We start from the raw sequence: 27,397 nt of genomic DNA on the forward strand, positions 1-27,397 counted from the left end.
AATCGTGCATGTGACTTATCGTTTTCCTTTTGAAATGATATTACTTGCATTTCTCGCTCATGATAAGCATTCTGTTGTAATAACAAGAGAACCTGACTCAGTTGTGCACTCAGCACAGTACATAAGAAAGTTTATAACAATAACGTTAGCAAGCTCCATGATACTATGGTAAAAGTTCAAAGCCTAATTATTCTAAACAACAACTCCTCCATCTCATTTTAAGGCATCAACATGATGTAGGTGGTGTTCAGGCAGTGATTTAAGTGCTTTCAAGCAGCCTGTGATGTCAAAACACTTGTTTAGAAATGGAGAAAGTAATAGGAAAAAATTCCTCGTGCTATAGAATAAGTGTGTGTACATATATATGTATATTCATGCATATGGAAAAATGTTTGCAGAGAGCCCTTTAAAAACTCTTATTGCTTGTTTTTATTTGTTTATGAATCAATTTTTAGCCTAATGATTTTAATCATTTTTGGAAAATGAAGCCAAAACAAAGATAGAGAGGGGGCCATATCCTCAACTGCACAGTCTGTGAGTTTTTGCTGACATTTCCCAGAGTTTCCTCTGGATACCAAGTTTCTAACCTCATTCAGAAAACTGTGTCAGCCTTTCTAGATTGCTATTTAAAATGTTAATAGCATACAGTAGGAAATGTTGGACTCTTACTATTTGCCTTGTCTTGAGAAGCCAAATTTATTTATTTCTTCACAAATTTGAAATACACTGAAAAAAAATACTGAGGCTTTTAGTTTGTTTCAGGATGGTAACTATGTGTATAATCTTGAAGATCTTTTGGTGGTATGGAAGGTTAAAACTTTTCCTTCCTGTATTCCACCTATGAATGGTAATCTGTAGAAATTAGTGTGCATTCTGGTTACTGTATGTATTTTTGCCTAGTACCATTTATGCTCTAGTGTCGATGCTATGTACCCCTCATCCATTATCTAATGTCCACTGGTTAGACAGACATGTAAGGTGGTGTTTTATTTCAGAAGTGCTTATTTGAAACTGCTAAACAACTAGTGGCAGTGAAATCTTTCAAACATAGATGAAAGATAATGATATTTGCTGTTTGCTAGTATATTTGTCAAGCTCAAGTATGTGAAATTGCTACTTGTATGGCAACCTTCCCTGGTTTAACGAACTTTGGTAACAAGGTCAAGTCAGGGTGTGGGGGAGGAATCTGAAAAACATCACTAATCAGATGATGCTGTTACCAGTTCACTGCAGATCTCAGCACCACTACTCCATTTGGGCGCTGTAGCAGTGATGGTAGGAGCATTTCTGAAAAGGCTGTGAATAAGTCCATGGATAGGAATAATGAATAACACAGTTGCAAGATATGCATTATATCTTTTTTCCAGATAGCAATACAAGCCTAATTCTGGATTTCACAGCATTGTGCAGTCATTTTCAGTCATGCAAACAATGTAAAATTAAACTGTGCATTATCTACCAGATTCTACCAGTACAGCTACTGTAAGGTTGGGTGTTGGCAGGTTTTTTGATCTTGTTTTATTTGCTTGTTTTTTTTTACACACCCTCATCTCTCTGCCTTAACCATTTCTAGGGGTTCAGCCTTTACAGTTTTTAAGTTTTCAAATTTTTTCTGTATTGACCTTACTGCTCAGTCTGCTAGCAAAGATACTATTAATGACAACTATATTATTTTAAAGAATTGTATGCAAACTCTGGGAGGTGGAGGGCAAAAGTTAAGTCTGTCTAAATATTAGAGATATAACAATTTAATGAATGAGTCCCCCATTAACAATTCAAAACAGAAGGCCTGGACAAATTATTCATTGCCTTCCTCTCTTGATATCGTTGGGACTAATTTTCTTCTAAAATCTGAACAGAAACCAACAAATTCACTTTATTCATGTCTCTAAAATGAGATGGGAATTTTACTCAAAGCTGCAGTGTTTACAGTGCCTTGCCTTAAAACCTTGCTCCTATGACTTAGACAAGTAGAAACACTATAAAATATTTCCTCTAATTTATCCAGAGAAGCCCTTTTAGACCACTGTATTTGAAATGCCTTGTAGAACTTTACTAATGTTTCCCTGAGATACCAGATCTCTCATGTAACAAACTATCAAATATCTCGTTGAAACATTCCATGATGTCCCCTATTGGAATATGAAGGGCTCTATTTTGCAACTAATCCAGAATGTCAGAGACTTGTGCAGAATAGGTGAGGAATAAGTCTTTTCCTCTAAGAGGCTGAAGAGAAAGAGAGAAAATGATGTTCATAGAAAATGTTATTAAAAATGTCATTAGATTCTCCTAGGATCTAGTCATGGTAGGGATTTCTAAATTCTAAACAGTCAGTTTAAATAGGTCCAGACTTCTTAAAACTAGACTTCCTCTTTAAGCTAAAAAGTTGGAGTTATTCAGACCTACAATATCAGCTTAAAATTGCCTCCCTGCTATTTTGTTAACATAAAGTACCCTGTAGGTCACTCGCATCAGAATAGAATGTGATTAGCAAATCCAGCTTTTCAAGCACTGTTCACAGTACGCCTTGTGAAACAAGCCATATGTGTATATAGCATTCCAAAACTGATTGTGCAAGTAGATGTGTTTGCCTATATCAAGCAGTTGAATATATAAGCATGTAAATATTTTCACTGGGAAAATAAATGAGGTACATCTGCAAATACTGATTATTGTTTCGCATACACAATGCATATAGGCTTATATGAAGGTTTTTGATCACTGAATGATTAAGACAAGAAATTATAGTCTTATACCTCATGAAAGAAAAGTCTTCTGGCATTCCATATCTTGGAAAAGTTCAAAGTGTCTGAATTTAACCTAATGTTCCTTGTCAGGAAGCCAGAACTTACGGATTCCACAACTGTGTTCCTGCAGATAGGTTCCTGAAACCTGACTTCATGTGCTAGAGTCAATATTTGTTTCAAAGTCTAAAGACCACCTGTACTGTAAACATCTATGAACCACTGCAGCAAAAACTCTCTTAGGTAAAGACTGTTTCCTAAGGCACTGACGAAGTCCTAATGTTTTATGTATGTATACTAATAATGTCATGGGCCATGTGAATGCAGAAGATCCTGAGCTGCTAGGAAACTGCCAAGGTTCCCTAGCCAAATTGATTTATAGAGCTATGGCTGCACAGGTGATCAGACCTATCATTAACAGTAAGGAGTCCTAACTATTCCCTCAGCAAGGAACTGTGGCTCTATGAATATCTTAGGTGTGATCGTACCCCTTGTAATTGAAACTAAAGGCTGTGCTTTAAGCTACATGTCAGATGGCAGTCTGTCCTTAGCCAAACAACTGACCGTGGAAACTGGAAAAGACATCCAGGGAAAAGGTGTGGATTGCTTTCTGTAAGGTTGAAGGGAAACATCTGTAATTGAAGACTTTTCTGTTCCTGTCCAAAGCATAACTTAAACAATGAATGGCTTCATTTATGAAAATAAATATCATTAGCTAAACACTAAAGCTGTGTAAGTTACATACTGTTATCTTTACCAAAGAAAAGCCTTTTGCTGATTGAGGCAAAGATGGAATAGGGCTCTACTCTGTGTCATCCACCTCCTTATCATTTATGGAGGACCCACAGAGTTTGTGATTCTGTTGTAATAGGACACCATACAAGCACATGCTCATACATTGTTCTGTAGAGCTTGCAACTTAAACAGGAAAAACTGACAAAGACTAAAGGCATAACTAATTTTATACCAGGATGGTTTAATGCTGTTTATAGGAAGCAACAAAAATTAACAAATATTTCCTTAGAAGTGAAACTGTACTTAACTAACATTACTATCTTTCCACCCTTTCTGGTATACCAATTCTAATTAATGAAGACTGATTTAGAAAACAGAGACACTTTTTTATTTATCATTATCATGCATGAAACTGAAGTATCCATCTATAATGTGTTAACAATGCCTGTTTTTATAAACAGGTATTTAATACACAGAGCCTTGGGGAATGATCACAGGGTTGGTTTAAATATAAACAGCTAGATGTCTTATCAAGTGAATAAACAAAAAAATAAAGTAGTATTCAATTCCATGTTGTGTTCCAGTTCAAAGGAAAAAAACGTTCCCTGTGAAATTAGTATCAAGACTACTGTTGACTTTAATGAAAGCAGGATTTGGTCTTAAAAGTATTTTATTATAATTATTTTATGTATTACCTAAAGTGTATATATATTATATTCTTCAATTATATTCTAAGAAGCAGCTCAAAGTGATTATTTCATGTACAAGGCCCTGGCACATGTTACTTCATGACAAGGCCCTGAGCAACCTGCCCTAGTTGACCCTGCTTTGAGCAGGGGGTTAACTAGGCATCTTTCAACCTCAACTGTTCTGTGACTCCATGATGTGTCTGGAATACAGAACCTAAGGTCAAAGAGGTGCAGAGAGGACAAGCACATAGGAGAGGAGCAAAATGAATTTTTTTCTTTGATATTCACAATGGAAGAACTTGGAAAGACTTTTGGAGGAGTGGAGGGTAAGGCAGATGGCAGACTCACCAGAGGTTGTCTCTGAAGCTGAAGTAACTGTTGAATAAGGTAGATAGAATGAACACTAAGACTGGAATTTGCATTCATCCAAAAAGTTCCAAGAAAATTCAAGGATGAAATAGCTAAATTGCTCATGGTAGTATGCAGAGGTTGCAGGAGGTCCTGTACTCTAGAGAAAGAGAAAGATTATATGAAAGGAGAAATGCTGGGTGATAGAGGATTAACACTCATCTGTGATCCCATACTTGCTGCCTCTTTTCCTTCTACAATCAGCATCTGTTTTTCTGTCCCATAATATTTGATTTTTGCCATGAATGTCTATGGTCCAGTGAAATTCTACACCTGCACATCTGAGAGGCCTTGAGCCACTTAGGTAATGATAGATAGAGGTGAGCGTTCTGAAACAGTGGGAGTTCTGTGTTGAGTTCCTCATATTCAAGCTCTATTGCTCTGACCAGGTTGTTCACTCTTCATGCAAAAGAAACCGAATCAAACAAAGCTTCCTTATGATAACTTTAAAAACAAAACACAATCATCCCCCTGCTTCCCCAAACCAGGCATACAGGCTAAATCAGATTTTTTTTAACAACAAATCAAAAACCCCTCAGAGATGTCCCTGTGAGGGCTTCCATAACTTACTACTTATTTATAATAGGAAAAGGATGAACTGCAGTAACTCATTGAAAACACTATTTATACTGTATGAACTATTAGTAAATAGCACAAATAAAATGAGTATTGACTTTATAAAGTTTTTTTTGAAAACACTTGGAAGAGTCTTACTTCCATAGGCATAAATCAGGAGTGAATTCCTTGTATGATTTTGTAAACTGAGAATAAAATAGCAAGATAAGAAACTTAAACTGTTAGCCTGTTAAACCATTAGCTTTAGTATAATAGTACCTTATCTGATAATGAAGATGAGAGGGAAAAAAAAAACCAGACTGATTTAGGAAAACACTTTCCTATTTGTGTTATTTGTATGCATGAAGTATTTTTTGTATTGTTAAAGCTAAGCATGAGTTTGGGTCCTTTAATGATAATGGAATTTTTATGTTTTATTATGTAAATGCGTGTTCCTTATAAATCAAGCCATTTTTCTTTGCATTTGAAAGTTGTGGTCAGGGAGCCAAATTATTTAGTTTAAGGAATGGTTTTCTCAGACTGATTCTAATCAAGTAGAAGTTCTTAAGAGTGTCTTCATACCGTCTCTTCTTTTCCTAAAAGAAGTCGCCTAAGAGTTAACTAAAACAGTGAAACAGTATGGGTGAATAAGTTTAAATCTGTACTACTTCCAGTGAAAACATGATTCTTTTGCAGGTGAAGTGAGGATGACCAGGTTTTAAGGATAACCTGTCCCCTTCCTTCCCTGTCTACTGTGACAGTTGTCAAGTGTTTTATCTGGAAGCTATTAGCTCAAGCGTATTTTCTCATTTCTACAGATACTATTTATCCATGCAGGCTCCATTCTCAGTGGTTTATAATTATAACATAAATAGGACATCAGCAGAATCAGGTAGAGAAATGGAAGGAGTAAAAAAAAAAATTAAGTAAAACATAACAAAAAGAAAGGGCAACATGTCTTAAATAGCCCAAAGGATATAAACAATACAAGATGAAAGGAGGGGAATGGGGCAGAAAAGCAGATATAGGCAGGAAAGGAGAAGGTGAGCAAGTAAAATGAACTGATGAGAATATGTCATGAGAGGTCTAGGGTCAAGACAATTTATCAGTCATATCTGTCTAGAGAATCAGCAGCATCAATAGCAGCCATTCATAAAATTCTTTTCTCAGTTACATGTTTTTTGCTTCATTATCTTCAGGGCTTTCTCAAGGCTGCAGTAAAACCATATATTCTGACAGCTGACGAGTCTGTTGTTCTATGAACTAGAAGGAGGTTATTTTTGCAGAACTACTAGGAGCTAAAAGGAGCAAAAACATGGGATAGTGCCTCTTACAGTTAGAAGGATTTCACATTGCTATTCCAATGGCTGCAGTCAACATTATGTTGATATGAATAAATACTTAGAGAAATATTCAGAAGGACATTGCTATTTTTACGTTATAATTTTCCTGTGTTTAGCATCATTTCAATGCACAGGAGACATATTGATTGAGAGGATTTTCCCATTAAGCATATTCTGACTAAATGTCATGGAATGTAGTCTAAAGATACTTCATACAGTAAGGGGCACTGTAGGAATTATAAAGAGATTAGTAGAGAAACTGACTTTCTTTGGGCTCAGTCATAAAGCTGCTGAATTTTACAATAAAGTTAATAGAAATTTTGGGAGCCTGTTACATTGCTAGATGAGTCATTATCAGTAGTATGTAACAGAGAAAAATACTGATATCAATCATTGTTTTGCTATTATCATTATATTTTTTGCATAGGCAGAAGATCTGTGCCAATAGCACATGATGGTAGAGCACAGTCTTACCTTTCTACAAATATTTAACAAATCAAATTGTCTGGGAAGAGAGAAGCCAAATTAAACATTACCTTAACCCTACAGTGGTTTAGAGCTGGTCACAGATATCCTGGTAAAGAACATACTGAGATGCTTCATGGCCATGAAGCAAATGCATTGTTGTTGATAGTAAGACCACACCTGAAAGCAGTTCAGACAGGAGATTTTACACAAATTACATGAAATGCAGCTGTGCAGCATTTCTAGAATACTATTAACGGAGAGGCTATTTTAATGAAGGGTGACCTTCCAAAAGTCTGTAGGACCAGTGCATTTAACTAGCCAGAGATCTGATTCCTAAGAGAGGAGCTGCAAAGGCAAAATAAACAGCTGGCCTACAGATTGATTACTTGTGTGTCAAATTAATTGCACTCTTCAGCATTTTGAGAGCATTTCCATTGGATAAGAATATTATGAGAGGCCTGTTTCTGCATTTAGCCTGTGTCACCTTAAAAAAAATTGAACACCAAACTACAATTTCTGGCCTCTCATGGGGTTGAAAGCCAAGAAAAGGGGATCAGAAGCAGGGGAGGGTGGAACTGATATGTTGGGAATATTCAGTCTTGTCTGCTTTTGCTGGAGGATAACTTACAGAACTGGAATGCAAACTCTTAGGTGTGCAAAAAGAAATTTTGTCACAGATGCTTCATCCATCCCCATCGTGCCTTTCTGTGCTTCTGTAAAGAAAAACATTTGCATTTAGGAAGGAAAGATTATCACTGGTGTTATTTTACTTTAAAAGTTAATATTTTTAAATGTTATCCATTAACTGGGGTTAATATGATTAGTTACGCTTTGGTGTTCTAATTTTTTGTAATATTCCAGATTTGTAGGTGCTGTTAATGCATTATTTATTTAGACTGGAATAGAATCTTAGTGTCAGGGAGGTGATGAGAGTTTACCCCAAAGAAAGCTATGCCTTACAGCATGTATTCAATTTGTGAATTTTGCATTAAGTGCAACCAGTGCTTTTTGTTTTGTTCGCTCCTGTGAAACGGCTTCTGTGCAGTAGAAAACCAACAGAATGTTCTTTGAAATGAACTGTTCCATGTCAATGATAATCAGAGATGGGCCAATGCTGCAGCAGATTACTGGTGAACATTCACAGGAATTGGTTATTGTTTTCAGGAATGTAGGCAGAAAGTGAAAATTTTCTTGAATTCTTACATAAATTTGTAGCAATGCAGAGATTTGCATTCAAGGGGCTATATGAAGTGATCTTTTAAATAATGCTGACCAAGAGTTTGAAGTAAACTAGCTCAGGTTCTAAACAGAAGAGTGATAAGAATTTCATTGCTGTCAAAATTGCAAAGGCTGTGAAACAAGCAGTATGTTGTTTGTTCCAGTCTAAGTATTGGTACTTCACTTGTACATCTGAGTGAATGATTAAAGGAGTATGATTCAATGGTTATTGAAGTAAAGGTAAATTTTCCCTTTGATTTTGGTAGACCAGTGACTTGGTCTGAAATTGACACCAGAATGATTTCTGTAAATGAATTAAGAATAATTACGCTTTTTCTGTAGTGGTTCAGTAGTGCCGGGGATTTTCTGAGCCTACTTCATAGGTATGTTTACTTGTGATTTTTAATACTAACTTACAGATGTGTATATCCACAAAGCGCCACGTCTTTATGCCTGTCACTCCAACAGCATATTCCAGACACTAGCCATCTGGCTGTAGAAGAAATATTCAGTAGCCAAACCGAGCAACAGCTTCCTTGGATCTGATGGATTTTGCAATTGGATGTCTGTGTCTCAGCTACAAATGTGTTGATTCTTTCTCTCAAGCTGAAGCAAGCTGTATTCCAAAAATGAATCAGCCTCAGTCTCTCCCCATCCAGTAAGAAATTTGCAATGTTTCAGCCACCTTTATTGAAAGTTGTGGCAATTAGTGCATCTCTAATGATTATGGAATACAAGGTGCTATAAAAATGAATTAGGATGGGTCTTAACTAATGGAAGAGAGGACAGAGAAAAGGAAAGGCAAAGACTGAAGGGAGAGGTCTGCATAAATGAGAAACTGCTCATATACTAGAGCTTATCAGATGTTACTGAAATGTACATATAGAATGAATGAAATAAATATTTCATGAGAGAATTCTACATTTAAAGAGATGAAAAAGAAAAAAAGAAAATACAATCATATGATGTAGAACAAATTTCTTCCAGTCTTTTAAAAGGAAAGACATACTTTTACAGATTTTTTTTATCTATCCCTCTAAAACCACAACAAACTGTTGGAAATACAACATAGATCCCTGAATTAGGGGAGAGCCAAACTAAAGGAGCAGCTGAACTGAAATGCAGCCAGTACTCCTGCATTATTTCATGCTCACTTGAATTCTTAGATTCACCAGTCTTGCATGGTTTGAATCCAGAATGTTTCCAAGAGCTGAGTTAATTAGTGAAATATCCCAAAGTTAACTAACTCCCCTGCTAGGAAATGGGCTCTTCCATTTTCCTCACATGATTATCTAGGCACTTTCACTTTTCCATATATAGGAGCAACACAGGGACTGACAGATCAAACCAGGTAGGGATACAGACCTGAGGCACATGCATACTTCCTGCACACATACACAGCACATGCTGATTTCACACACTGAAATTCAAGTTAGCCTAAGAGGTAGTAACTGAAGGCAGTAGTAGTCCTGCTGGTGAAGAACCTTCTCCCTGAAAAGAAGGCGGCACTAAAGTTAAAACTCTTCAACTACTATTGAATAATCCATCAGGAAAAGCATCAAAATCATGAATGGGCCGGTGGATGGCTTATGTGATCACACGCTGGATGATGAAGGGGCTTTCATGTTCACATCAGAGTCTGTAGGAGAAGGACATCCAGGTAAGAAACCAGCTGTGGCAAATACATAAGAGGCATAATATTTTAATTTAAAATCTGCTTATAAAGCATGACAAAGAATTTGTCCACTACTAGTTTTATTATAGAAGGTATTTGTAACAGGGCACTTCTTTTGTTATTTCCATTGGACCTTCTTGGTAAAGACTGTAGAGCCGTGATAATAAGGTTATTTCCAACAGGAGTTCCTGTGCCTTTGCTGGGTGTGTGTTACACCAGGGAGCGCAGTGGGGTTCGTGCTTGCTGCTCCTTCCTTTTCATCTGAATTTTTCTCAGTGTCCCTGTGGAGACACGACTATATCTCTGATAGGCTCAAGTTTCACATATGGATAAGAATGCATTACTCGCTTCTCAAGTTCCATGTCCTTATGGGCTCTGTGAAACTCTCCTGCATACATGCTATGCTCTAAAACTGTCTGTCACCCATCTCAGGAATATCTCTTAAGCAGGCTATTTTAAAACCTTTAAATTCAATGGTCTCAGCAGCTGTACATGGCAGAGTTGCTGATATTTTTTCCTCATTCCATCATCTGTCAATTGATGCAATATATGGAATAGTTGTTTGCTAAACAGTATGGTCAGCAGAGTTTAGTTCAGTTTTATTGAAAACAAATGTTCATCTGCCACAAACATGTACCTTATGTCAACAGAAGTGTTCCCCCAAATGAAGCCAGGGAACAATATGCTGTCTGATATCCTGAAAAGTGTATTTATTTTGGAAGACCATTTGGCATCCTGTACCTTTTGCCATGACCAGGCTTTTTCAGGTCTGTACTCATGTTATGCAAATAAATCATCAATGGATGTGATGACATAGTAGAGAAGAAAAGGATCAGCAGTAAAAAGAAAACCACTGTTATGTCTATAATTCTGATACATCCCTGCAAGATTACCTATATTACTGCAGGATGAGTCCACAGCTGATGCAATGGAGTACCTCTCTTCAATTTCAAGGCAGCTACATCAGGTTAAGCCAGTTGGGGTTCTTTCTGATGTAACAAGATCAGAAAATGACAGCCACATTCAGTCCCTGGGATGTAAGTCCCATCTCAAATTTATATATAATTACATCTAGTGTCTGTAGGGAAATATAATTTCATAGGAAAAATAATGTTGTTCTATATGGTAATTTTAAATTGGTATTTCCAAAGATGACAGGTCACGATTTATGCTACCCTATTCATTATTTTTTAATTTCCTTTGGGCAATAATATGTAAGTCTTAGAACAGGAAGAGATCTAATTCAGATTAGTCCCCACAGATTTAGCTTCATCCCTTAGCCTCCTTCCTTTAGTAGTTCTCTTGTTGTCTTGCTTCTTGTTTTAGAATTTGAACCTGTTTTTCAATTCTTACTCACATTCCTTTCTTCTAAAAATTCTATTGGCCCTCTGTAGACCTTCTCCCAAGAGCATTACCTACCCTCCTTCTGTTCTGAAATACTCAGCAGACCATTGGGAAAATGTTAGCACTTGTTAGATTTGTGTACGGTGTGTCATCTGGTTGAGATTGCCAGATCTCTGGGTACCTCAAGATGCATACCAGGGAACACAAGAGGCTCACTGTAGATGAGGGAGTGGAAAGTGAAAGTTTAATTTTTTCTGGGACTTTTTTAAAGCTATGATACTTATACTTTCCTAAGCAACATTAAACCAGACACTCACCACAAAATAAAGATCCAGATTTTCCAGATGAAGGGAGCCTGACTCTAAGTCAGTCTGGGTGGCTGTGTGAATTCTTGTTCCTGAACACAGCCCAGTGACAGGTCTAATTTTTGACAGCAAATTGATCACACTTATATCCTGGCCACTGCTCCTTTTTCCTGTGTATGGTTTTACACTAAAGGTGTAGAAGATCGCCGTTAGCTTTTCATTAGGTAGGAAAATCTTGGCTGTTTCTCGAAAGTGGTGCCAGTATCTGAGGCTGTACTTGGGCTTTTGATATTGTCAGTAAAACTAGAGTTTTGTAGTGAGTTTTGAGTTCCTCTGCTTGATACCAAATGGATAATTTGCCTGTTCGTACTTGTTTCCCTTTTACATGTGATGGTATGATTTTGTTAGAGGACATTATGTAAAGTAAAAAGCCTGAACCAGATCCTTGTTTGGTGGAATTTTGAATTGTTCTGGTGACATTAGTTGAGGATTGTATGCTGTCACGTACACCTCATTCTTAAGAAATGAAGAGGGAGAAATTACTTATTTAGGTACAGACAACTGCCACATACCTACGCTATGCCTAAGCGTTCCATGTAACTAAGAAGCCCAGATTCCGTAGAAGCAATTAATGGCAGGCAATAATTAATATGCTGATATTACTCATGCTCAGCAAAGAAACTTTATACAAGACCCTGTTTATCCCATCTTCTCAGTCCAGCTTCTTCAAAATCATCTATGTGTAAAGTTTGGCGCTTCCTTCCAGAATGTCTTTAATTCTGGAATTTAGTGTAGCCAATTCCAAACTCCCGGAAGCCTTACATGTAGCTTGCCTCCTATTAATAAAATGAAAGCACATAGATAACAACATGGAGAAGAGAGTTATTTTTTCTTTGAGAACTGTGTTTTGTCCCTGCCTCATTTTTCATTGCTCAGGAAAGGTGTCTCTCCGTGCTGCACAATGGCCTCACTGTACTTTGGCAGACATTGTGTTACTCTGACCCACAATGTCTTACAGGTGCCAAGCCACTTAGGATTAATTCCTCCCCTTTTCTGATGTAACTTAAGGCAGAATTGCCTGCAAACATGTCATTCCATTCTCTAGTAAGTATCAAGGAGTCTTTAAAAACACAAGAGACAATATCTACTTAAAGCACCCTCAGCTTTTCATCTATATTAAAAATGTATACTTATTTTTTGGATTTTTGCAGAATAAAGAACACAAAATCCACAAAAAGTCTTGGGGCTGTCCTGAGAACTTGCAGTTGCCACTGATTTTTGTTTACAGAGTGATTCATTTTTAAGGATATAGCATTACTGAGTGTGAGGCTCTTATTTGTTTAATATAGTCTGGATTCACATAAATTTACATCCAACTATATGGAAAACATATAATGTGAGGATCGCCCTCATTAGTGGAGATCACCTTTGTTGCTGAACATCTCCTTTACTTCATACTTTGACAAGCAGGCATTTCAATATGGTTTGTCATCGGCCCTCCCAGACTCATACGTTCCCTTCACAGCTAGCAAGGACTGTTTGTATGGCTGACTGGCATCTCTGCCGTATGAGCTGGGTTTATATGGGGTGACTGGATTTCTTGATAAGAATTCATGTATATCTGATACTTTCTTGCTTGGTCAAGAAGTCCTTAGATTAGACATCCCTTTTCCAGTCCTGTCCTATTGGATAGTAATTCACTACGTGAAGGTGTGCATCAACAGGATTCAGGTCTATTACGAGTAAAAAGTTCCTGTTGTTTTTTCCATCAGCTTCTTAGGTGGTGGTCCCTTATGCTTTACCTCTTTCAAACAAAACAAAAAAAAGATAAGGAGATAATGGACAAACATATCCTGTCATATTTAGCAGCTAATAACAGAACTTGAACAGCTGAGATGAGAAATGTAAATAACAGAATGAGGGTGCACAAAGCCTGCTAAGCATTGCTAAAGATAGAAATGCCTGGTTCTATTTTACATTAGAGACCTTGACTAATAGACAGCTGAATTTCCTTTATTTTAATACATTAATCAGCTGATCATCCAGCTATATTTCTCTTTCAGGTCTTAATAGTTGTATCTGTATTTGTCAATAAATGCATCTAGAGGCACTAGCAATACTAACAATCGCATATGGCATGAATTGTCAACCTGATTTGTCTCAGCCTATTTTAATTCAAAGATATGCTATCAGCACAGTAGATTGTATTATTCTGATTGATTATTTTCCTATGAAAATCCTCACTTAGTTTTTAAAGGTCAAAAAAGACCCCTGATACCATCCAGCCTTCCTTCAGACACAAGTAATGAAAAAACTTTATAAAAGATACCCAATTTTCATTTCGGGATCTGAAGAGATAAAGAATCCTGCATACCTTTGGATGAATGGTTTTAATGGTTCATTGCTCTCACACTTCTAAGATTTTGCTTTTTCAATCTTTATCTGTATCTCTCTAATTTCCAGGTATCAATGTAGTTACATTATTGTCTATCAGATAAGAACCCTTCTTTCATCAAAAAACATATTATTAGGTAGTCAGGGATTGTGATCTCAGTACCTGTTAGTATTTCCTCTGGTTACGTTGCCTTTCCTTCAACCTTTCAGAACTAGATTGAGCTTGATTAATTTCGTCCTGTAAGATATGCTTTCCGATCCTGGGTCATTCTTCTGTCTGTCTGAAACCTTCCCACAGCTTCTTAACATTGTCCTTGAAATACTACCACATAAATTTAGTATTTCTGTAGCAGCCTCACTAATGCTATATACTGAGATAATTTCATTTCCATGGGTGGATGTTCATCTAGTTTTCTCTCGTGAATTTTCAAAGTGATGCTTTCCCAGGACAAAGTCTTCCATTCTGTAGATGCAGGCTATGTTCTTTGTTCATAAATGTTTGCTGTGTTATTTCAGTTCTGAAAGGGAAACCAAAGAGCTGTTTTTTAAATCTGTCAATATCCATGAAATACTGTAGAAACTAATATGATATATTTCATGCAAAAAAACCCATGAAAACCTCTTGCTACATCCTCACTCATTGATTTTACTGCCTACTAGAGCTAATGCTCCCTGGGGACATTTCAGGAAAGCTTTAGTCCACAAATTAGATTTAACCACAGCATGCAAAGCCAACATAAGGTTCTTTGTACCAGGTAAGTGTCACAAAGAGAAATGAGGATGAATTAGTCATGTCTGTACCCTCTTGGGTGTTTTGGAAAAAAATACATATAGTATCCTTGTATGTGCCAACAGGGAACTTGCACAAATTTGGAGCCACTGGCATCTAGTGCGGGTAAGACATGCTTTCTGTATCGCATGAACAGGGATAAAGATTGTTACTGGTGTAGAAAGTCTGGGTGGTGGAAAAAAAAGACTGTACAGCAGTCCTGATCACTTGCAGTTTAGTGCAGGGCACTGGAGCTGCACTAGGAAGGCCACCCTATCCCAGCTGCTCTGTTATCCAACCCAGATAATCAAAACCTACATATTTACACCGATAATTTTTGCTTTCATGTTTGAAAATATGGCTATTTTTCCTTGTAAAAATGGAAAATTTCAAGAGAGCAAGTAGAGATACATCTTAATCAGAGTTCTGATATTGCTAAACAAGATTCATTTGGATTTCTAACTAAATTTCAAAAATAGTGTCCGATTCCTATTTTGTAGTAACTGTCCCAAATTTAGTAATCCATATACGGTTCCCGAGAGACTGAAATCTCCAGTCTAGCTTAAATTTTCTAATAATCTTTTGTGTTATTTTTTTCAGTGTTCAAGTGGTTAATATGGGAGTTAGGAGTGTCAGAATCCCTGTTAGCTAAACATGCACCTTTCTCTTGAAACTAAAGGAGAATTTATTTTGACTTGAGAGTAAATGTGTTAGAAGTCTCAAATGGTGCACTGGTACAAAACATTGCTTTCCAATATGTTATGTGTTGCATAATGGCAGGTCAGGTGATTCATTTGTTTTGCCACACGTCATGTTACAGCATCATCTAAGCATTGTATACAATAGTAGACTACTTTTTAGTACGATAAAATGAAAATATATGAGAAAATACATGAGAAAAATTACCATTTTCAGGTGGAAGGCATTGTTACGGATGCTGCCCTTTTGTGATCACTAGATTAGCTACATTATTTGATTAAGATGCATTATTCATTTGAAAAGATAAGAAGTAAAGAAAGAAAAAAAGAAGAAAAACTATTATCAGAAGCCTTGGCTGAAATCTTTGTATTTAGGATGTAACTGAAGATATATTTAAGACTGATCTGAGGTAAACTTTGATTTGTAAGCCCTTCTTCCTTCTGCATATGCTACTCCTCTGTCTCAAGTGGGTAGCAGGGATCAGTAGGAGATGGCACTGCAGGACAATGCAAACCTGAAACAGGTACTTTGAGCTGGTTCTGCCTATCTACACTGTGCATTATATATAATGATTAAAACTTCTTTTAGGCTTTACCTTTTAGGCTTTACCTATTCAGGTACATTCTAACTTTCTGCTGGGGAAATGGTTGATGGCTAAATATAGCCTTGTTAGAGGACCCCTGTTGTGGAGTGCACACTGCATTATTTTGTCCTATTAGAGGAGAAGGCTGGGAGTAAAGCCTCTTAGTCTCTTAGGTAAATCTCTGCATACTATACTTGTTTCACACTTACGTATGGAAAACTACAGGTGAAGTTGTATTCGGTATTAATTTACACCAGTAATTCCCCAATCCCTATTGTATTTATCTTTCTTCTTCTTCTTCTTCTTCTTTTTTTTTTTTGCCTTCAGGATGTTTCATATGACTTTTGTTTTCATTTAATTAGCTTAAATACTTTAGTAATAAGCAATAAAAGAGTTCCTTGCTAAAACCCCTCCCTATTCAAAATGATGTAAACAGTCCATGTTTTGTATTGATTGCTCTGGTTTTGAGTCACAACTTTGATGTCTTCCAGATAAAATCTGTGATCAAATCAGTGATGCTGTACTAGACGCACACCTCAAACAGGACCCAAATGCCAAGGTTGCTTGTGGTAAGTTGTTTGCTGCTTTGTTTTAGGTCATGACACCATCATCCAGTCACTGTTCTTTTTGTGATGGATTTGCAAAGAGCTTGATACTGTCATGTGCTAACTCATTTTACTCTCAAATAATTATGTAAAAATTGTAATCTTCAAGAGAAGGAGAGATGAGAAGAAACAATAAAAGTTTTTCTGAAGACTGAGTTTTGAGCAGCCTACAGGAAGGCAGTATACTGTAGAAGGGTAGGATAGTTAATATGGTATGTGGATATAATATTCCTAGGAGAAACAGACTGAATTTCATTACAGTGCATTTTTCAAGGACAGTTTGAATGTTTTGTTAAAAATTTACATTTACTATATTAAGTGAAGTCCTAGTTTTTCAGTCTTAGTTGCACATAACTGCTTGGTTTTTTTTTTCTGGCATCTCTGCAGAAAGAGTTGTACCATCAACACTGGGCTCATCAGCCTGGTTCATTCATTGCATGACTATATCCTTTCTTCAGATTCTTCCTCTTCGGACTGGACACAAGTTTGCAAAATAGTTGATTACTGATGAGGATTATTTGGCCCAAGTATGCAGCTGAAAGTGATTAAGGCACTGCAGTGGATTTAGAAATCACAGCTGACTGCTATGTTTCCCTAAACATCTGTGCATATCACTGAGTCATGCTCAGCATTTTGATTTCCCCAGTTGTAAATTGGGCATATTTGTATTTTCCTTACTTTCAGACATGTGGTGAATATGAAAAGATTTTGTTGTAGAAGGAGGTAAGACTGCTAAAAATATGGGCAAAAGATACTTACAATTTAAGCGCCCAGTAGATCTCTCTAGATCACCATCATCACAAACATACGTATTCCTAATAGTGAGTTGGGTTATTCTGCTTCTGTAATCCTGTTTTCATCTCCCTTTTCAGAGACAGTGTGCAAGACAGGGATGGTGTTGCTCTGTGGGGAGATCACATCTCTTGCTATTGTGGATTATCAACGAGTTGTCCGAGATGCAATTAGACGTATTGGCTATGACGATTCAGCTAAAGGTTGGTGGAAAAATTCGAGAAATCCTTGAATAGCAGGCAGTTGACAGCTGCATAAAAGGTCTGTTACCATTTTCATATCTGGACTTCAGCAAGCCTGATAAAAATTGAATATCTGGTATGAAAGCTTCTTACACATTGCCACATGATACACATTCTGGGTTTGTCCCATTAAGTAGAAAAAACATCATGTATTAGTTAAAACTTAAATGGAGCAGGCAGGATATACTTTGAACTGTATTGTTAGGCCAGAATAGAGTTAGTTGCAAATTTAAGCCACAGAATTTACCACTCATTCAAACTTGCCAGCACTTGAATTTCTGCTATTCATGTGGCAAGTTGATTGATGCATCTTGGTGAGAAAGAGAGGGAAGAAGAAATTCACTTCATTTTATTTTCTCATTATATATTTGTACTGTGGTAGCCCCTAGGATTCTCAGGCATAAAGCAGGTCCTCACTTTGCAAGATGCTTTGTAAATTTGGAACAAATTCCTGCACTGAGGACTTTGCAGTCCAGGTCAAGTTTGTGTATTGTACAAGTGATGAAAAAGATAATTTATATCTGAGACATGTTTCACCTTCTGATTTGCAATGTATCTCATTATTTATACATTCCAAATATAACACTGTTACCATGAAGTGTATCTTTTAAGAGCTTTTGGTTAACAACATTTGTTTCCTGCAATCCTTTAATTGCTATAAATTTTCCAGGGAGATTGTGATGGGAGAATATTAAAGCAGCACATCTGCAGGTTACCTCCAGTATGACGTAACAGCAGTGCTTTCAGAAAATACTGGCAAGTGTAATAGTTCATAAATTTTCTTTTTATCCTAGTCACTGAAAATTGTAAGGAGAGATGCAGTGACCCAGTAAAAACCAATAGCTTTGCAGAAAAAAAAAATGCTGAAACAAAAAATTGCACACACAGCTATGGTTTCCGTCTGTATATAACCTTCTTAAGAGAGGATGAAGAGTGTTATTCAAGTGGATCATGTGCATATGAATGTGTATATATGTTGTATAGGCTGTATGTGAGTTTAGTCAGCAGCTGCCAGTAGCTACAGTTTTGACAAACATAGGATTTGGAGAGATGCAAGTTACTCTTGATATACGTAGGGAAAGAAGTGGAAAACTTTGCCATAATCATCTGGAAGTCCTTGAATTTCATTTTAAACTCTTTGTCTTTGAGAGTAATGTAAAGTAAAGTTCAATGTCAAGATCTGCTGCAAGTCTTGGATCTGTTTTTCCTCTGTGGTTCTCACACAAACTCCTGTGAGAAATTTAGGTACATACACTGCTTGTAACTGTACTACAAATGGCATATCAGAGATCATAGCCTCCAGTTACTGAAAACATCAGCTCACAGGAATTTTTATAGATGTTTTTAATACTGTTTATTTGGGAGACGCTCAATTTTTGCTTTTTTTGACTAGTTAGTTTTCTGCATTTAGCAATTCATAAGCTGAATTGGCTTGGCACAGGATGTCAAAGCAAGAGAGGACAAGCAGTAATGGAGAGATGGAAGGGAGAACAGGGCACCCTCTCTTTGGTGGTGATTTGTTAGTTAAGCTAAAACTGTAATGTTTAGCATCATTCCTGGCTTTATAGGTTCTGGCCAAATACCTAGTGAGGTAAAGCTTCTTTCTGGTTTTGAATATTCAAAAAGCAAGCAATCAAAGCCTGTATATATCCATCCCCTCACAAAAAGATTTGAAGTATCGTACTGACAAAAATTTAACCAAAAATAGTAGTCAGGTTATGAATTCTGAATGTGGTGTCCTTCAGGATGGAAATTTTGGCATAAGGTTCCATATTAGTTTCCTTAATTGTGACAGAAAAAACTAATTCACCACTATGCTTCCTTCTGAATAGGCTTTGACTACAAGACTTGTAATGTTTTAGTGGCACTGGAACAACAGTCACCTGATATTGCCCAGGGTGTTCATCTACACAGGAATGAAGAGGATGTTGGTGCTGGAGATCAGGTGGACAAGACTTATCACATCTAAAACATCAAAGCTGTTTGAATGGAAAGAGCTTACCCCAGCTCACTGCCTTGTTTGCTACATCAAAACCCATCTGAAGATTTGCACACTTCCATCTTGGACTAGCCCAGAAAACAAAAACGTATTTTTACAAAAACAGTTGCCAGTTCTTTGAGGGTGGACAGTTGCCAGTGTTTGTAATGGCATTCCACACACGCCAGGAGAGCTCCAGCTGTTTGTGGTAGCTGAGGACGTGGCCCGTAGAACTTAGCAGAGGTTTTTTGCTCACATATTTCATGTTTTTGTTTGAGTAGCCTTAGATTTATGAGACCATTCATCTTGCAGCCAGACTTGTCTTGTAAGATGGAATAAACAAAGGATCTTATCACTTTCACAGAGCTCTTGAGATTTTACACAGCAAAAAATTAGAGGTGATGTTTCAACTGTCTGCAGCATTAGTAAAATGAAAGCAAATATACCAGAATACTTTTAATTCTTACTTATTTCCCAGAGGCAGAGATCTGTTTTATTATAATAGGTGTTCCACATAATTAAGACTGTCCAAGCTGCATTTCTGTGAGTTAAATAACACATGTAGATAATTACAGTATGTTCCCAAGAGAAAGATGCTAACGTAAAAACTCCATAATCCGACTGATGCCAGCATGAATGCGTTTAACATTTACAGTCGTTCTCATTAGTATTAATATCTACTTTATAGCAGTGCTGTTGAGAACCATAAATGGAGATTTCATAGTCTAGGAGCCAAGCTAATATTGTTCAAAAACCCTGGAGGACTAAATTAAAATGCTTTTATGCTGTCATGGGGACATAATGCTACATCAAATAAAAAGGTATCTTACTTTCTTTGGCACTTTCATGGCCTTCCTTCCCATTGTATCTGAATAGCTTCCTGCCTTTATTGCTTTTGTATCACAACATCCACTGGGTGAGATGAAAGGAAGTGCTGCTAACTCTATCTACTACATGTGAATCTGATGTAGGGAGTGTGATTGAGTAATGGTAGAAGCCATGACTTCCCCAAGGACAGGCTAGAAGCATGTGGTACTGCAAATCTGAGGCAGGTACCTTAACTGTTGAATTGTACTTCCTTGATGTAGTATTCAAATTCTGTTCCACTGGAGAAATACCAGAAATATCAGATGCAAGCTGCTGTATAAATGTGTCTATATTCATACATTAAACTCTCTACAACCTTTCCACACTAATGAGAACACCTTTTGTATCACAGAATAGTCCTGTTTTGCTCAAACAGATCTTTTTTCTATGAAAAAAAGACTCATTTTTTTCAGAGAAAATTCTGAGGTTTTTTTCCACGTTTCCATCTACATGTAAATGTTCAGGCCCTCAATGAAAAATTCTTGGAACGTGGTTTGTTGCTCGTTACGCTGTTACATATTACAGCTTGATTGGCATTTTGGCATCTTGGACAGTAATGTAAAATTGTGGAAAGTAAACCTGAGGGCTGTTTACTTTTTGTCTCAGATGAAATCTTGTGGTCTTTGGTTTTAGTGCTTTTAAAGAGTGATTGAAGCATCTCTTCTCCTCTCATTGTAGGGTTTGATGTTTGGATATGCAACAGATGAGACAGAAGAATGTATGCCTCTAACGATTGTTCTTGCTCATAAACTGAATGCCAAGTTAGCAGAGCTGAGGCGCAGTGGAGAACTTCCTTGGCTGAGACCTGACTCTAAGACACAGGTAAATACCACTTTCATTCCACTTCCTCTCTTTTTGCCAACACAGTAGCATTCCAATCACTTTTAGGTAGTCCAGATAGTTGGAAACTATCACTTTTTGCTTTCCAAAAATCTTAAGTATTTTTGAAGAGAGCAATTGATAGTGTTCAGAATATCAGGATTCCTACTATATAACCTAGAAGTAGCAGATAAAGCATTTCCAGTGCTTGTGGTACTGTCTCCTTGTCTGTTGGAAAATGGTTAACCTGTATCAGAGTGCAAGAAGCGCTTAACTACATACCAGTGAAGAAACATTTAACCCTTCAAGAGCTAAATGCTCAGTGCTGGTTGAAAAAGTGTCAGAAAATCCAAAGGGTGTATTTGCATGTAGTGATTTCGGCTGGCCTTTTTGAAGAAGTGCCAAGAATGTAAATTCCTCTGCGGCATGGAAGTTTAGCTGGAAATCCCAACCAAAAGACAGATTTTGGACAATTTCATACGTAGACAGATTGTCCATATTGGGTCTTTTTTTTTCTCACCACTGCATAAATGAAGAATGAAAAAGTAGTCTTCATTTCTCATACCTGGGCAACAATGTAAGCAGCGATCTTCTAACATTTTGCTACAATGAACTCTTGGGATGGTGTGGCATGGAGTTTGATGTAGACCAGTAATAGGTTTTATAGCATATTCATGTTTTTCTTCCTGTTTCTCCCTGTTCTGCTCAGGTCACTGTTCAGTATATCCAGGAGAATGGAGCAGTCATCCCAGTACGTGTTCACACCATTGTGATATCTGTTCAACACGATGAAACCATTTCACTGGAGACTATGCGCAAAACCCTGAAGGACAGTGTGATTCGAGCTGTTGTTCCCGCAAAATACTTGGATGATAAGACTATTTATCACCTTCAGCCTAGTGGACGTTTTGTTATTGGAGGGCCTCAGGTTTGTATTTTATTATTCTGATGCTTTATCAGCTTGTCTTTGTCATTGGGCATAAGCATGTTTTTATAGAAATGTTCAGCTTTTCTGGCATGGCTGTCCTAAGGCGTGAGACCCAAGTTGTCCAATGGAAGTCTTAACTGCAGTTGTAAATGGGAGAAGCACCCACGGTCTCATGTGCTAGATTCCAAAGTAAGTTTGAGGGCACGGTAATATCAAACATGCATCGTGACTTTGGCACGCAAGTTGAGCCCAATCTTATATGCATAATGTACAGCCCGGCTCTGGGTTTCTTCAAACCTTATTGAGTCCAGCACTGAACAAGACATGCAATCGTTTCTCATGAAAAGCACACCTGCAGAGAGATGGATAACTGAAGGTTAATTTCTGTTCCAGTGAGCCGGATATTCAGATCTGTGCGGCTCCTGCAGTTCTGTCTGACAGCAGTGAGAGCTGAAGGTGCTCATCAGTTCTGAAAGTCCGCCCCTAATAGGCTTCTCCGGGTGAGAAAAGGAATGTTGCTTTTGCTTGATCTAGGCAATGCAGGAGCTAGGATTTATAATTTGATCCTACACTCACAGAAGTCGGACAGAATTTTTGGTGTCTGTAGGGTCAGGACCTTAGCAGAGATTTAGTTTTTGTAAACAAGTTCACAGTTCTTTAGGTTTTTGCTTCCAATTTCTTCCAGAACTTTCACAGCAAAACTTCAAAGCTCCTTCCTGAAATTAGGCCCAATTTTAGAGCAAATCCAAGCAGACATTGTTTTTCCTTTACTATTCAAATTAATCAGTTGTACTGGAATTTGCCAGAATTATTTCCAGGGTGCTGTACGTTTACATTAGTGCCATGGAGTACATAGGAAAGTGCTGAAGCTAATCATTGTTGTCCTAAAAGCATATCCATGTGTAGTCAAGTCGGTGGTATCACTATAATTTCGTGCATCATTGACATTCTAGAATATGGGCAAAGCACTGGAGTGGCAAACGTGAGCTGTAAATTGGAGCAAATCAACCCATGTGTCAATCATAGCTACATGCCAAGAAGAAGGTCACACATATGAAAGTTTTCAGGGGTGCACTGAACTGCATTCGTTTAAAAATGTAATATAATTAGCTGTAAGCCAACCAACAATACCTTTTCTGCTCTTGCAGTGGAATTGTATAGCTTATGTTTGCGTGTACAAGCACAGGCATGTTGCAGCATATGTTTGCGGCTTTGTAAAACTGGGATAAGTTTACTTAGTATGGGGCAATCTGCCTGTGTGTCTGTGGCCTTACGAGTGCTATCATCACTGGACTTATGCAATTTACGTGAGTATTGTGGCAACCAAAAAATAACTATTTAGTTTCTTGTCCATTAAGTCTTGAACTTCCTGATTACTTTTCATAGAAGTATTACTAAATTTTCTTTTTAATTAAGTTAGCTATGGAAGGCTGCCTCAAACTCCAGCTCAGCTCACTTAAGGAGGACACACGTACTATATTAGTGTTTTCACCTTATGTTTTCAAGCACAGTGATACCTTGAATTCTGTCTGTGCCAAAATTAGTAATTTTGCAGCACGCGAACACCGTTTTCCCAACAGCAGCACCTGCTGGTACTGTGAAGATGTTACAGCTCATTGCAAAAGTCACTTCCACACACTTGACAAATGCATTTGTGCTCTTTCAACCTCTTTAAAAAGAAGTGCATTTTTTGTCTTTCTTTCACCCTTCCATTCCTCTTCCTCTTACTCATTTCTACAGTCACGTCGTAATGGCATAAAAGTTGTTCTCATTGCAACTGTCTGTGCCATGAGAAATTGAGGTTTGACTCAAACAGGTGAACCACAGGAGGAGAGAACCCTTTAGACAGGCTCAGCTATCTGCAATTCATGTTTCCATTTCATCGAGTTTTTTTAGCAGAACTGGACAAACAGTGCTAAAGGTTTTCTTCTGTTTTCAGTCTTTCTAAGAAAAGCTTTGGCTCTACATTTGTGTTTGCTATGCAAACATTCCAGCAGTTGAGTTTTACTGGCATAATATTCTGTAGAAAGACATTCAAACTTGCTTGCACGGGTGGAGGCTGAATTTCAAATTTGATCATGTTTGCATTCACATGAGAAAGCTTAAGCACTAGGGAAACTGGGGATCAGATAATTACTCAGGTACTGCTCAGTGAGTCAAGATCCAATGAAAATATCGAGTACTCCAAAGTATCAATCAAGGTAGCTGGGTGGCCAGCTAGAAAGTCATCTCTATTTCCATATTTAGTATCTTAGAATATTCATCTGTAAGTGTCTGTTTTAATCCCTCTTTCTCAATTACCTTTAAATGCCTATCACTCCCTATCTGCTGTATGTTGTTTAAACTGGAATATAAATATTTTGGAATTGAAAGTTTGTTTTCACACATATTTGTCTGACAGTCTCATAATAATATTGGACTGGAAGTGTTGGATGCTAGCCTCTTTCTAATGGTGTATAAGCTAGCACCGGCATACCTTTCAATGGTAAATATAAAAAAAAATCATGTCTGTTCTTTAACATCAAATATTCGCATAACTTCAGATTATGGCCAAAAGATACGACAGCCTGAGCCAGTTTTCCTTAACCCACCATAAAATCTCTTAGTAGTTTCAGTATGGCATGTTGTTTTGTTAGCAAGTAGTCACTTTTTAAAACAGGTATGGGCACCACCAAAATTCCTGTATTGCTTGAAATATTTACATTCGAAACAGGCACTGGAAGCTCAAGCTATCCAGGTGTAGACCTTTTTTGCTTGACTACCAAATACTATTCCTGAATAGCTTGTGCTACGAATGTGGCTTTAAAGAACATTTATAGCCGCTGTTGTAGCTCAGTGAGACAAGTTCGTTCCTTCAGCTACCCACAATGATCAACAGGTGCCTGGTTTCCTTACAAGTTGGTGCCTTCTTCAGCAGGATTCATATCTGTGTGTGAGAATTATAACAAAATGGATCGTAAAATGGCAGAATTCTTTTCCTGAGGCAGGGTGATGCTGGTGTTACTGGTCGAAAGATCATCGTGGATACTTATGGTGGATGGGGAGCCCATGGAGGAGGGGCCTTTTCTGGCAAAGACTATACCAAAGTGGACCGCTCAGCAGCATACGCAGCCCGCTGGGTGGCCAAGTCCCTTGTGAAGGCTGGGCTCTGTCGCCGTGTTCTGGTTCAGGTACGGTTTAGCCTGAATTTTGCTGTTCCCAAAAAAGGTTTCCTTTTCAGCTTTTCCTTGAATAAGCGTAGCTAGACGCCGTATTAGAACACTAGATGCAGTCCTGGGAATGAGTTAGGTTTGGGGAAGGGAAGACCTTGATGAGCTCGGTTCAAGACCACTGTAATGTGGCTAACAGCACATGAGCTCCTTGAAGCTGAGGCTCTTCATTTAGCTTTCATTTTATTGGAAGTTTTTCTGGGCATTTACTGAGCCCTCAGCTCTCTGACACTTACTGTCCTGGAGGTGAGCATTGAATGACTGGATAAAGGGGATGAAAATTATCCAGAGAGGCCAGAATTTTCAAAGGTTTCTCTTTTTTTTCTATGAATACAGATTGTGCAAATATAGGAAGTGAAGGAGGCCTTACTTTTCCTAAGATGGTTCATAAGTGGATACTTTGTTCTGTTGCTCACTGAGGCTCTGTCCTTGTTTATGAGCTGTAGCGTCCTTTTTGCCATAGGTTTCTTATGCCATCGGAGTAGCTCAGCCACTGTCCATTTCACTGTTCACTTACGGAACGTCCCAAAAAACAGAGAAAGAGCTCCTGGACGTCGTGCACAAAAACTTCGACCTTCGGCCAGGAGTCATTGTCAGGTAGAGTAATAGGAATGCACAGGTAGGGAACTGATTCCTTGCAAAGCTGTTAGATGTTACAGTGAAGCAGCAGTGATAGCTCAGCCTCTTGAGCTCACCTGGGATTACTCCATGTAGGACAAAAGGGATTTTTTTTCTTTTTTAATCAGTCTTCACAGCTGTAACTTTTTATGGATCTACCAGTGTGTCATATTACGTAAGATGACAGAGGTAGTTCTCGAGTTTTATATGAAGTACGAAACTTTCAGCATTTGGTCTTATATAGTATATGAAATTGAAATAAAATAAAATGAATTATTTTTTGGCTTCCAAGAATGTTAATTTACTTTTACAGTGCTGTGAAAAATAGAATTTTTTTATTTTACAAAATTAATTGAAGATAGTCCTTCTTTTCTGTTAAAATTCATAATTCTCAGTAACTGAGAACTTCCTCTGTAGCCCTAAAGTACTTCAAATTTAAGTTTTGTTGCCACTTTTATGGTTCTCCTATTGGGCATATTCACTGATATGTTTGCGTCTCAAGAATATGGTCGCTAGATTGAGGGTGTGAAATAGGCATCATCATCAGGATTTTAATGGTATATGTCATGAAGTATCTTAACATGAAGCATTTTCTTTTCTTTTTATTTTACACAGGGATTTGGACCTAAAAAAACCCATTTACCAAAAGACTGCATGTTATGGTCACTTTGGAAGAAATGAATTCTCATGGGAGGTACCAAAAAAACTTGTGTTTTGACAATAACAGTCTACCTTCAAAAACAGAAGGGAAGAGAAGCCTACTAATGATGAGGATGCTTACAAAAATCAAATTTTACGACTGTGTATTCAACAAAAAGAATTTCAGATTTTAAATGGAAAGAAAGAGAAGGTTATTTTCTTGGAAATTGATTTTTTTAACCCTCGATGTCTTTCGTTATCTAAGATATAAAAGGCAGAGTCTGGGGTTTTTAGCAGCATAATACAACAAAATAGTTTATTTTTTATTGCTGCTCTGTTGGTTCTTGTGATAAAGGCAAAATATGACTCAGGTACACAAACCAATGGCTGAACCTCAAATCTTGCATGGGCAACGGATCAGTAGATCTCTTGCTTCTGATTACACAGTGGGAAATTCTGGGGTCCAATTTCCTTACTGGAGTTAGCATTGCGTACATCTGTGGGTCATTTTTAATGGAAGAAGGCTGAAGACCACCTAACTGTATCTCAGCCTTTTCTGTCTAAGGTGTTAGCATATACATAACATTTAAATTGTCTTCACTGGGTATGTGCTGTTACTGCTGTGTTTCAATTACCCGTGTTTTTGAAACATAAACATAAGTGTTCTCCTATAAAACAACAATCATTCAATAAAATGCTTTTCCCTACCACGTATTTAAAGGCACTGCTGTGTGTGTGTGTGAGTTACAGCATAATGTTCTGTCTCAACTC

General features: G+C 37.5%; 1 protein-coding gene across 2 annotated transcripts; it reads left to right on the plus strand.

Moving 5' to 3' along the window:
* Positions 1-9,473: 9,473 nt before the first annotated feature.
* On the plus strand, positions 9,474-27,340 carry MAT1A (methionine adenosyltransferase 1A). 2 transcript variants are annotated; one of them, XM_026116824.2, is made up of 9 exons: positions 9,474-9,820; positions 16,421-16,498; positions 17,407-17,529; positions 19,401-19,513; positions 21,092-21,235; positions 21,942-22,160; positions 25,148-25,330; positions 25,833-25,966; positions 26,603-27,340. In XM_026116824.2, exons 1-9 carry the CDS (start codon positions 9,727-9,729, stop codon positions 26,703-26,705), a joined length of 1,191 nt encoding a protein of 396 aa, XP_025972609.1. In that variant the 5' UTR covers positions 9,474-9,726; the 3' UTR covers positions 26,706-27,340. The 2 variants fall into 2 exon arrangements, with proteins under 2 accessions (XP_025972609.1, XP_064369857.1); XM_064513787.1 differs by lacking the exon at positions 9,474-9,820 and adding an exon at positions 14,707-14,773.
* The last annotated feature ends 57 nt before the right edge of the window (positions 27,341-27,397 follow it).

This window comes from Dromaius novaehollandiae, chromosome 6, assembly GCF_036370855.1.
Source record: "Dromaius novaehollandiae isolate bDroNov1 chromosome 6, bDroNov1.hap1, whole genome shotgun sequence".
Lineage (NCBI taxonomy): Eukaryota > Metazoa > Chordata > Aves > Casuariiformes > Dromaiidae > Dromaius > Dromaius novaehollandiae.